The sequence below is a fragment of the Rattus norvegicus genome, chromosome 14, assembly GCF_036323735.1.
Source record: "Rattus norvegicus strain BN/NHsdMcwi chromosome 14, GRCr8, whole genome shotgun sequence".
NCBI lineage: Eukaryota > Metazoa > Chordata > Mammalia > Rodentia > Muridae > Rattus > Rattus norvegicus.
The window spans coordinates 108,746,129-108,758,473 of NC_086032.1; the positions used below are offsets into that span (position 1 = coordinate 108,746,129).

General features: G+C 36.9%; 1 protein-coding gene across 6 annotated transcripts in view; it reads left to right on the plus strand.

The window, feature by feature from the left end:
• Psme4 (proteasome activator subunit 4) overlaps positions 1-12,345 on the plus strand; it is a 103,688-nt gene that overhangs the window by 39,486 nt on the left and 51,857 nt on the right. For 5 of the 6 annotated variants that reach the window (NM_001025140.2, XM_008770467.4, XM_039092328.2 and 2 more), the window contains 6 exon segments: positions 1,123-1,221; positions 1,443-1,512; positions 5,157-5,224; positions 6,163-6,378; positions 7,361-7,518; positions 9,106-9,201. In NM_001025140.2, coding sequence (NP_001020311.2) covers positions 1,123-1,221; positions 1,443-1,512; positions 5,157-5,224; positions 6,163-6,378; positions 7,361-7,518; positions 9,106-9,201 — 707 coding nt within the window. 6 annotated transcript variants of the gene reach the window in all.

Consider the following 12,345-nt stretch of genomic DNA (forward strand, 5'->3'; position numbering starts at 1 on the left):
AATACATGAGTTCAGGGTCATCCTCAAGCCAATCAGGCTCCGTGAGACTATCTCAAACAAAAAAAAAAAAACAAACAGAAAAACAAACAGCAAACCAAGATACAAAAACCCAGCAACAAAAGAGAAAGACTAAAGAATCTAAAGAAGTGAACATAACCCATCTCTTAGCAGAAAACCTTGTGCCTAACTTTTTTGTATTAATCCATTCCTTCATGTAGATTAAAATTTTTGTGACATTGTTGTAAAATCAAGTAAACTGCTTCAAGTCTCTGTGGGTTTTGTTTGGTTTGGTTTGGTGACAAGATCTTGGATCTGTACTCAGGTTGTCCAGGAACTTGCTATGTATCCCAGGATGCTCTTAATATGCAGTGATCCTCTAGTCTCAGTTTCTCACTCACTAGGATTATAGATGTAAGCCCCCACACTTGCATGTTTCAGTTCTCTAAAGTAGATACTGCAATTTAAAGTTTATACTTGTCAGAATGACAAATTTTAAGAAATAGATATCCAAAAACTTTTCTGTTCTATTGTATTAATTATTGGAGGTGATTAAATTGCTAGCGTCTATTTACTGTAATGGTAGATATCATTTCTATTTCAAAACAACTCCTGCTGTCAAAATGGTTTTTGTTTTTTTTTGTTTTTTTTTTTTTTTTTTTTTGGTTCTTTTTTTTTTTTTTTCGGAGCTGGGGACCGAACCCAGGGCCTTGCGCTTCCTAGGCAAGCGCTCTACCACTGAGCTAAATCCCCAGCCCCTGGTTTTTGTTTTTAACTTTTCCTCCCTATCTCCCTCTCTCTCCCTCTCTTCTGTGTATATGGGTGTGTGTGCCACTGTGCATGTGAGACCACATTTGGCAGTCTGTTTTCTCTTTCTACAGTGCAAGTTTTGAGGCTCAAACTCAAGTAAAGGTGATAGTTACCTTTACCTGCTCAGCTATCTTCTCAGCCCCTTCAAGTGTTTTAAGCTACCATCCACAGAAACTGTTTTAGACCTGAATGTAAACAATGGTTAAAATTTTACTTCTTAGTTACTGTTGGAATAGTATTATTTTCTTTAATGTTCCACAAGATGTTTGCTTTCTAACACTTGATTAAGTGTTTTCATTTCTTCTGTATCAACAGGTAGCCCTTCAGAAGGTCTTTAACTTTTCTGTCTCACATATATTTGAAACAAGAGTTGCAGGTCGCATGGTGGCAGACATGTGCCGAGCTGCTGTAAAGGCAAGTTTTGTTGTATTTTACTTTTTGTTTAGATACTGTATCGTGCTTTAGTCCAGGTCGGCCTCAAATATTCTTTCTTCCTCTCCAACCTCTTTGGTTTATGAGTACTTATTACTAAGACAAATTGTTCTTGCCATAGAAATAGTACTGCTTCATATTTTATGACTGTTAAGTGTTTACTTTAAATAAATGACACCTTATTATTAATAATGCATTTTCAGTGTTGCCCAGAAGAATCCCTGAAGCTCTTTGTTCCCCACTGCTATGGTGTTATAACTCAGCTTACAATGAGTAAGTTTCGAGAAGTAAAACCTCATTCTGTCTGTGTAATATCAAATAAATTTTTTTTGTTCCTAGAACACTGATAATATCAATAGATCTTTAGTCTAGGTAGCATTTATATTTTGTTTGTTTGTTTGTTTGTTTGTTTGTTTGTTTTTTGAGAGAGGGTTTCTATGTAGCCTTGGCTATCCTCGAACTCACACAGATCCACCTGCCTCTGCCTCTCAAGTACTGGCATTAAAGATGTACCCGCCCCTATGTCCCCCTTCCACATAATATGTCATACAGATTAATAAGTAACTTTGCAGTCATGCCAGATTGAATTAATATTTTCATGAAACAGCTGTCAGGAACTACTTTGAAAATGTCAGTCTTTTTGTAAGATGTCTATTGGCAGAAGTCTTGGTTGGTTTGTTGATTTTCTTTTTTTATTTTTTCTGTCTGTCCTTTTTTCCTCTTTTCTTTCTTTTCTTTTTTCTTTAATTGGATTTTTTTTTACTTATTTACATTTCAAATGTTATCCCCTTTCCCAGTTTCCCCCTATCCCATCCCTCCTCCCCCTTCTTCTATGGGGGTATTTCCCCACCCATACACCTACCCCATCCCAGCTCCCCACCCGTACATTCCCCTCACGGGGGGGGGGGGGGTGTCCAGCCTTGGCAGGACCAAGGGCTTCTCCTCCCATTGGTGCCCAACAAAGGCCATCCTCTGATACATATGCATCTGGAGCCATGAGTCTGTCCATGTGTAGTCTTTGGATGGTGGTTTAGTCCCTGGGAGCTCTGGTTGGTTAGTATTGTTGTTCTTATGGGGTTGTAAACCCCTTCAGCTCTTTCAGTCATTTCTCTAACTCCTCTAATGGGGACCCTGTTCTCAGTTCAATGGCTACCTGTAAGCATCTGCTTCTGTATTTGTCATGTTCTGGGAGAGCCTCTCAGGAGACAGCCATGTCAGGCTCCTGTCAGCATGCACTTCTTGGCGTCAGCAATATTGTCTGTGTTTAGTGGCTGTATGTATATAGGCTGGAATCCCAGGTGGGACAGGCTCTGGATGGCCTTTCCTTCAGTCTCTGATCTAAACTTTGTCTCTATATGTCCTCCTATGAATATTTTTGTTCTCTCTTTTAAGAAAGACTGAAGCATCTGCTCTTTGGCTATCTTTCTTGAGCTTCATGTGGTCTATGGATTGCATCTTGGGTAATTCGAGCTTTTGGGCTAATATCCACTTATCAGAGAGTGCATACCATGTGTTTTTCTGTGATTCCGTTACCTCACTCAGGATGATATTTTCTAGCTCAATCCATTTGCCTAAGAATTTCATGAAGACATTGTTTTTAATAGCTAAATAGTACTCCATTGTGTAAATGTACCACATTTTCTGTATCCATTCCTCTGCTGAGGGACATCTGAGTTTTTTTCCAGATTCTGGCTATTATACATAAGGCTGCTATGAACATAGTGTAGCATGTGTCCTTCTTATATGTTGGAGCATCTTTTGGGTATATATCCAGGAGAGGTATAGCTGGGTACTCAGGTAGTGCCATGTCCAATTGTCTGAGGAACCTCCAGACTGATTTCCAGAGTGATTGTACCAGCTTGCAATCCCACCAATAATGGAGGAGTGTTCCTCTTTCTCCACATCTTTGCCAGCATCTGCTGTCACCCAAGTTTTTAATCTTAGCCATTCTGACTGATGTGAGGTGAAGTCTCAGGGTTGTTTTGATGTGCATTTCCCTGATAACTAAGGATGTTGAACATTTCTTTAGGTTCTTCTCAGCCATGATATTCTTCAGTTGAGAATTCTTTGTTTAGCTCTCTATCCTATTTTTTAAATAGGGTTATTTGGATCTCTGGAGTCTTAACTTCTTGAATTCTTTGTATATTTTCAATATTAGCCCTCTATTGGATGTAGGATTGGGAAAGATCTTTTCCCAATCTGCCATTTTGTCCTAAGGACAGTGTCCTTTGCCTTACCAAAGCTTCGCACTTTTATGAGGTCCCATTTGTCAATTCTTGATCTTAGAGCATAAGCCATTGGTGTTCTTCTGTTCAGGAAATTTCCTCCAGTGCCCATGTGTTCTGTTAATTTGGGTGTATCTGGTTTTATGTGGAGGTCCTTGATCCACTTGGACTTAAATTTTATACAGGGAAATAAGAATGAATTGATTTGCATTCTTCTACATGCTGACCTCCAGTTGAACCAGCACCATTTGTTGAAAATGCTGTCCTCTTTCCATTGGATGGGTTTAGCTCCTTTGTCAAAAATCAAGTTGACCATAGGTGTGTGGGTTTCATTTCTGGGTCTTCAGTTCTATTCCATTGGTCTACCTGCCTGTGTCTGTGCCAATACTGTACAGTTTTTATCATTATTGATTGCTCTGTAATACAGCTTGAGGTCAGGAATGGTGATTTCCCCCAGAAGTTCTTCTATTGTTGAGGGTAGTTTTCGATATCCTGGGTTTTTTGTTCATCCAAATGAATTTGCAAATTTCTCTTTCTAACTCTATGAAGAATTGAGTTGGATATTTGATCTGTAGATTGCTTTGGCAAGATGACCATCTTTACAGTATTGATCCTGCCAATCCATGAGCATGGGAGATCTTTCCATCTTCTGAGATCTTCAATTTCTTTCTCTGGAGACTTGACGTTCTTGTCGTAAAGATCTTTCATTTGCTTGGTTAGAGTTATACCAAGGTATTTTATATTATTTGTGACTATTATGAAGGGTATTGTTTTCCTAATTTATTTCTCAGCCTGTTATCCTTTGAGTAAAGGAAGGCTTCTGGTTTGTTTGAGTAAATTTTATATCCAGCCACTTTGCTGAAGTTGTTTATTAACTGTAGGGGTTCTCTGGTGGAACTTTTGGGGTAACTTAAGTATACTATCATATCATCTACAAATAGTGATATTTTCTTCCTTTCCAACTTATATCCCTTTGACCTCCTTTTGTCTGATTGTCTGATTCAAGTACTATATTAAATAAGTAAGGAAAGAGTGGGCAGCCTTGTCTAGTCCCTGATTTTAGTGGGATTGCTTCAAGTTTCTTTTTATGTAGTTTGATGTTGGCTACTGGTTTGCTGTATGTTGCTTTTACTATGTTTAGGTATGGGCTTTGAATTTCTGATCTTTCCAGGACTTTTAACATGAAGGGGTATTGAATTTTGTCAAATGCTTTCTCAGCATCTAATGAGATCATCATGTGTATTTTTTTTCTTTGTTTATATAGTGTATTTCTTTTCCTTTTTTTTGTCTTTCTCTCTCCATCTTCTCTCCCTTTCCTTCTTCCTCCCCCCACCCCACCCCACTTCTTTCTCTCTCTCTCTCTTTCCCCCTCTCTTTCTTTCTTTCGAAACCAGGATTTTCTGTGTAACCCTGACTATTCTATAACTTGTTTTATAGACCAGACTGACCTTGACCTCTGAAATCTGCTTGTCTCTCCCTCCTAAGTGTTTGGATTAAAAGTATGTGCCATCACAGCCTGGCGACTTTCTTAAAAGTAGTTTTTCACTTTTCTGAAGTGACTTTACCTTTATGAAGACTTACATCTCCCTGAAAGATTTTCTGAACTATTAGAAATAGAAAATAGAAATACTTTAATGTAGTATATCCATTGGGCTCATATGATTCTTTCCTGATGCTATCTTGCCATTGTAGATGATGATGTACTGAATGAAGAAGAGCTAGACAAGGAGTTGCTATGGAACCTTCAGCTTCTGTCTGAGGTATTATAAGCATTTGGAAGAAAGCACTGTTTGCTTCTGTAGTTTAGTTTTATTTTTGTCATACTGGTGTAAAGCATATGAGAGTCAGACACTGGGATTTAATATTATTGGTGTTGTTTTGATGACTCAAGTTCTCATATATATCCAATCTGTAGGAACTCATGGTGATCTCTCTTTCTTACACACAGCACCAAGCCAGGCTTTAGCTTCAGGAAGATGGAATATTTAAAAGTCTATCATTGTCACATACAATGGAAATGTTCCCAGTCCATGTTTCTATGAAAGATGAATAACTTATTTGGGAGTTTAACAGATTGGGATTTTTAAATTTTATGTTTTGTTTTTTGTGGGGTAAGGACTGTTACTTTGTGACCCAGGCTGGTCTCCAGCTCACCAAGATGTGCCTGACTTTGTCCCTGCCCCTGCCCCTGCCCCTGCCCCTGCCCCTGCCCCTGCCCCTGCCCCTGCCCCTGCCCCTGCCCCTGCCCCTGCCCCTGCCCCTGCCCCTGCCCCTGCCCCTGCCCCTGCCCCTGCCCCTGCCCCTGCCCCTAGAATGCTGAAGCTGAAGGTATGTGCCACCATGCCCAACTCTTAAATCTTTTACATCATTCAAACTTGAGTTTTCTTTATGAGATAGTTTAGAAATTTAAATACAGACATGTTGTCCCTTTGAAGAAATATTGATTCTTTTGAAAGGTATGTTACCTTGGCATAACAACGCATAAAGTTAGAAAATGTGTTTTGTTTTGTAAAAAATTAACTACTAAAGTATAGTTAAAAATGACATTTCTAAAATGATTTTACAATGAGTTAAAGCCATTTATAGAAACATTGTTTTTAAGCTACTGTAGTGTCAAGTTTTGAATGAACCTTGAACTGATTATTAATTCTAGACTTAAAACCAAATGCGTTCAAGTATTCTCTCCCTGTCTTTTCAGATTACTCGTGTGGATGGGAAGAAGTTACTTCTATATAGGGAGCAGCTTGTAAAGATTCTCCAACGAACCTTACACCTGACCTGTAAGCAAGGCTACACACTGTCTTGCAACCTTTTGCATCATCTTCTTCGTTCTACGACACTAATCTACCCCACAGAGTACTGCAGTGTTCCAGGTGGCTTTAACAAGCCGCCTTCTGAATACTTCCCTATCAAGGCAAGCATTTTCAATCATTTAGGATTAAAGAATATATAAGTAATTCAGTGATGATTTTCTATGAACTAGCTGAGTATAGAAATGCCCAGTCTTTAAAAAATTTTTTTTCTTTATTTATTAATTGTGAGTGTTTAGATTTGAACCATATAGGTGCCTGTTGCCCACAAAGCTAGAAAAAGGACATTTGATCTGAAGCTGGAGTTAGAGAATTTGAGCCACTACATGGATGATGGAATCCAAACCCCTGTCCTCTGGGAAAGCATTCAGTGCTCTTAACTGTTGAGCCATCTCCGCAGTCCCAATTCGTACATTGTTTAAAGCTGTAACTAGAGAGCTGGAGAGATGGCTCAGCGGTTAGGAGCACTGGCTGCTCTTCCAGAAGTCCTGAGTTCAAATCCCAGCAACCACATGGTAGCTTACCACCATCTGTAATGAAATCTGATGTCTTCTTCTGGTGTGCCTGAAGACAGCTACAGTTTACTTATAATAAATAAATGAATAAACAAACAAAATGAAAAAACTTTCCAGAAAAAGTTGTTACTGGAATGTAGTAACCTTGTGCTTTTTAACTTGTCACAGAGCTAAAACTCTACCCTTCCTTCCTGCTATGTAGCCTAGGTCTGCCTTGAAGTTGTGATCTTCCTGTGTCATCTACTCCTGTGCTGTGATAGCTGGTGCCTGGGTAGTCTTCTACCTTTTTGCAGTAGCTGTGTGTGCCATATCTAACTTCAAGAGTTATATATAATTTTAGTCCTGAACTAGCTGGCTTCATATAAACTTGTTTTCTCTCCTACAGTAAATGCTTATTAAGTGCCTTTTATGGAGACATTCAGGAGTAATTAAAAATGAAATTTTATAAGTCTCTTTTGTATATATTGCCTCATATTACTTATATGTCTGCCTTTAAACTTTAGGAGTATTTAGAAATATGTACATGTTTTTCTTGGACTCAACAACGTAGTGAAAAGCTTCTGTTTTCTAGGACTGGGGAAAGCCTGGAGATCTGTGGAATCTGGGGATACAGTGGCATGTTCCTTCTTCAGAGGAGGTCTCTTTTGCCTTCTATTTGTTACAATCCTTTCTTCAGCCTGAGCTTATCAAACTCCAGCGTTGTGGAGATGGAGAACTTGAAATGTCTAGGTTAGTCTTCTTCTATTATCAATTTGTATTTTTAAAACCTCAGTGCCTGCCCCAACCTTTGTTATATGCATATATTTCCTTTTTCTTTTAAATCTTCTTTTGAAGGTTTATTTGATTTTTATGTGTATGAGTGTTTCCCCTGTATGTTTATACTATGTGCATATCATAGAAGGCTTTGGATTCCCTGGAACTTAGAGTTGCTGGTTGTGAGCCACCATGTGGTTGCTCAAACTGAACCCAGGTCCTCTGCAAGAGAAACAAGTACTCTTAACCTCTATTTCATCTGTAGCCACATGATACATAAACATATCCAATGTTTGTTTTCAAAATGTACATTAAATGTACTAAGAAAAACATTGAACACTATATAACAAAATTCACCAATGTTTCAACTGTTGTTTTGGATGTGTGGTTTAGTTTGGGTTTTTGAAGACCCTGAACTTCTGATTCTTTTGCCTCCACTTCCCAAATGCTAGTAGCATAATCGTCCCTTCATACCTAGGTCAACGCTGGGTCAAACCCAAGACATCATGCGTGCTAGATAGACATTGTGCTAATAATTCCGGTCCCATCTAAACATTTTAAGGTTTTTGTATTGTTTGTTTATATCTTCTTTTTCTGTTTTTGTTTTATTTTGAGACAGGTTCTTACCATATAGTCCAGGAACTTAAGAGATCTGTCTGTCTCTGTTTCCTAAGTGCTAGGAGCAAAGGCCTGTACCCACCACACTGATAAAACCGAAACATCTTAAATAGAAAACTAACCCCACATTACCATCCCAGGTTTTTTTGTTTGTTTGTTTGTTTTTTTGTTTTTTTGGCAGAAACACTTTTCTACTGAGCAATTTCCTTTGCTTGTATTAGAAAGTTTAGGTGAGGTATATCCCTTTCAAAGGAAATACCTTTATCTCTACTGAATATAGAAATTCATAGATACTTTCTAGTAGTTCTCATTGTTGACATTGATGTTATATTTTTGGTTGTGAGCCTAGCCTTTAACGGCTGAGCCATCTCTCCAGCCCGACATTGATGTTATTTAACTGAGATTTTTATTTTCCATAGGAATTTAACAAGAAATAGCTATTTTTAATCCTTTGGGCCTTTATAGTTTAAATTTTTGAAAGTTCCAGAAATAATAATAAGATGAAATTTAGTGTTTATCAAATGCCAGAAATCTTTAATAGACATAAGTAAGATTTGGTGGAAGAAGTTTCATTGACTAGCACCTACTTATACAATATGCTGAACTGCTTTTTGGAAGCACATATGTAAAGTTTTTTTTTATCTTTTATCTTTTTTTTTTCCGATTCTTCTGTAGCTAGATTTTTTTTTTCCCCCAATTCTATGTTTAAAAGTTGAAATAAGGTAGACATGCTTTCTCTTGTTACTTCTTATTAGTGGTAAAGATCTTTGTATTAATTAAACTAAACTAGCCTCAGAGTTTAGTTAGTTATTATTTGTGATTCTTTAAAGCCTGATTAAGTGTAAGTAGGCCTAATATTAGCAATAAATATGTTTGTGTAAGTGATAAACTTGATAAAATATATTAGATATCTTCTAAAATATGACTATTTCTTGTATTGTCTAGAGATGATATTCTACAGAGTCTGACTATAGTACACAACTGCTTGATTGGTTCAGGGAACCTTCTACCTCCACTGAAAGGAGAGCCAGTTACTAACTTGTAAGTAAAAACAAAACAAAACAAATCAAAAAAACAAACCAAAAAACATGTCTTACTCTTTTGATATTTGACTAAGTTTACCTACTTCGTGGGCTACTGCTTTTGTTCTTGATATTGTTTCTGAATTATTTAATCGTTCGTATTTGTAGGTTTAAGGGCAAAAATAAATAAATAAATAAATACCTAGGGTATAATTTAGGTCTGTGAAATTGTTTAAGGTTTTTAATCAGATTTTTCTTATTGTTGCAAGTTAGAATATATTTACATGATAGTACATTTTAAAACAACAGGAAGTATTAATTTAAGATTATACTCTTCTTTTTAAAAAAGCAAACAAACAAAACAAATCCTATTTAGCCAATAGTCAGCATCGAGTTAGGATCCTGCAGCCAAAACCAATCCTATAGAAGAGTCTTTACGAACATTTCCTTCGATGTTGCTGTTTGGTGCATCATATAGAATATTTAACCCGCTGCTGGTGCTGCCATCCGGGCGGTGCAAAGGGGGGTGCCATGAAGTACTGCTTAGCATGAGAAGTTAGCAGCTGAGTTATTGTGAAATCTCTCCCAGCATCTATTTTATTGCTGAGAAAGCTAATAAAGATCACATAAAAAAAAAGTGAGTAGATAGCTATCCTTAAAAATTGGGGATCAGAGAGATTATTTGCAGTTTTTTGCTTTTTGTTTTTTAATAGAAACACAGAAGGCTTTGGTGGAAGAGTGTTTAGGGACATGACCATACTTTGTATGGTCGCTAGGAATTATACTTTACAAAACATACCTATTATTCCATCCTAAAAACATTTCTTACAGAACTTTAGAGTGTTAAGTTTAGAAATAATAGTATAATTTTAGGAGGTAAAATCTTCTTTAAGCTTGTGAGTCTTTGAACTTGGTGAGTCTTTGAAAAGGAATTAGATTTTTTCTCTCATCTATTTTATCAATGTTTATTTTTATTAAGAAAGATTAATTTTCAAATATACTTAAAAATGAGAACCCTTTGAACCTTTTCTCTCTAATGATTTTAACCCTGTGCCATATTGTAAAAACAGTCCTTGCATAGCACACAAAGCGCTGTTTCACGTTTACCAAATTGGGTGTGTCAATAGAGGTGTACAGGAAGTGCTGATAAGGAAGTACTGTGGCCATCTGATGTAGTGATTGGTCTGAGAGCTCAAGCATGTGTCTTAGATGGTTGGAATGCAGTTGGATGAGGAGGCTGGAGGGCTTGCCTTGCAGCACATCTTGGCATGTAGTGAACTGAGGCAAGTCTTCGTCTTTCTGGGGTCTTCTCTTTGCTTGACTGGTTGGATTTTTTGTTTGTTTCTTTCTTTCTTTGTTTCTTTGAGATTAAGGTCCCTCTGTAGAATTGGCTAAGCCTGAAACCAGTGCTTCTACCTTAAGCCTCCAGCATATTGGGATTACAGGTGTGAGCCACCAAGCCTGGCTGTGTCTTCTCTTTCGAAGTGAACTTTCATTGTGACAAAAATTCCTTATAAACCAGATTCAGTGCTTCACATATGTATTGAAGTGGCTGAGGCAGGAAAATTCCAAGTTTGAACGAATGACCATTTGATTTTTATGAGATGCTTTTTCCTTAAAAAAAAAAAGAGTATATTAATAAATGCCACATAATATAATACAATACTATTTAAGCTCTGAAATAGACACTGAATTCTATTCATGAAGTTTTCCACCAGAAATATAGACTGAAAACTTTTATGCTTTAGATTTTTTAAATTTAGCCAGGCTTGAATTTGTAGGAGGCTGAGGCAGAAGGTTGGGTTTTGTCTCAGAAAGAACTTGCGGGTAGGGAGATGCAGAAACCCTCACTTTTGGATAAAAATTTAATACAAAATATAATGATGTCATACAGAATGCATTAAATATAGTTTTTAAAGTCAAAGAACAATTTACATGTTAAAACACAGGTTCTGTATCTATGCAGAATAATAACTACATTGTTTAGAGTAGAAACAGGTCATCATCTCTTTGATTTAAATTGCCAAACATGAACTTGAATATTTTACTTTATTTCATTATTTTATATGCATAGGCAACATATCTCCATGGAACTGGAATTATAGATTCCATGTAACTGTGAGCCGTCATGTATGTGGGTGCTGGGAATCAAACCTAGGTCCTCTAGAGAAGTAGCCAGGGCTCTTATCTATTAAGTGGGAATTAAAAATATAAACCAAAGAAAACAAGCAAACAAAAACTTTCCATTGGCTTTTAAATAATTAACAAAATATTTCTAGCAGTAATTTGAATTGTTTTTATCCAGAAATGTGGAGCACAACTTTGTGCTTTTATTTCCCTTGTGCACCATTTTCACTTGAATCCGAAACTAATAAAATAGCCTTTAAAACTTCTAAAATGCTTACTCTCCTATAGTAAAATAGTTGTTAAAAATCATCTGAATTGAGTTGGAAAAAAAATTAAATAATGGCTGCATCTGTGACACCCAAGTGTGAAGAGTGCATAGAGTACAGTTCACAGAGACTGTCAGCAGTTAGAAGCTGAGAGAGGAAAAGAACACTGAGGCAGATATACTCTTAGTGGGAAGGCAGTGGAGGAAAACCCACATATGCATTATAGTGGTGTTAAGCCTCAGGTGTTAAAATACCACATCAATTCGGGAAACTATTGGTAACTCAAAAACTATTTTTCAATGTGTGTTTAAATTCTTCATCTAAGTTTTATGTATAAAAAAGTGTATCATGTTCTGTTAGTCAAGTGACTCAGTATCAAATCAGGTCTGGTTTCTGTATTTGTTGGTGATATTGTATTTGTCCTCTGGAAAACTGTGACGAAAACGGAAGCCCACTTTACTTCTAAGTAGCTTTGTTTTTAATGGAGTTTATCTGACGGTCTTCATTTCACTATTAGGGAAATGGCTACTAAGTGCAAAACTTTTTTTCTATGCTAGACACTGAGTGACAGACAAATACAAAAAGCTAAATCCAAAGTTTAAAAGTAGAAGATGGAGCATGTGTGTTTGGGGAGGGGGGTGTCACTTAATGCCTGTAATTGCCATAAACTTTTGAGTGTCAAAGTGTATGCATAAGGTCCTTGAGGGTAATTAAGGCTAAAAATGTTTTCAGCTTAATACAACTTGAAACAAAACAGTTTGAAGTTTTCA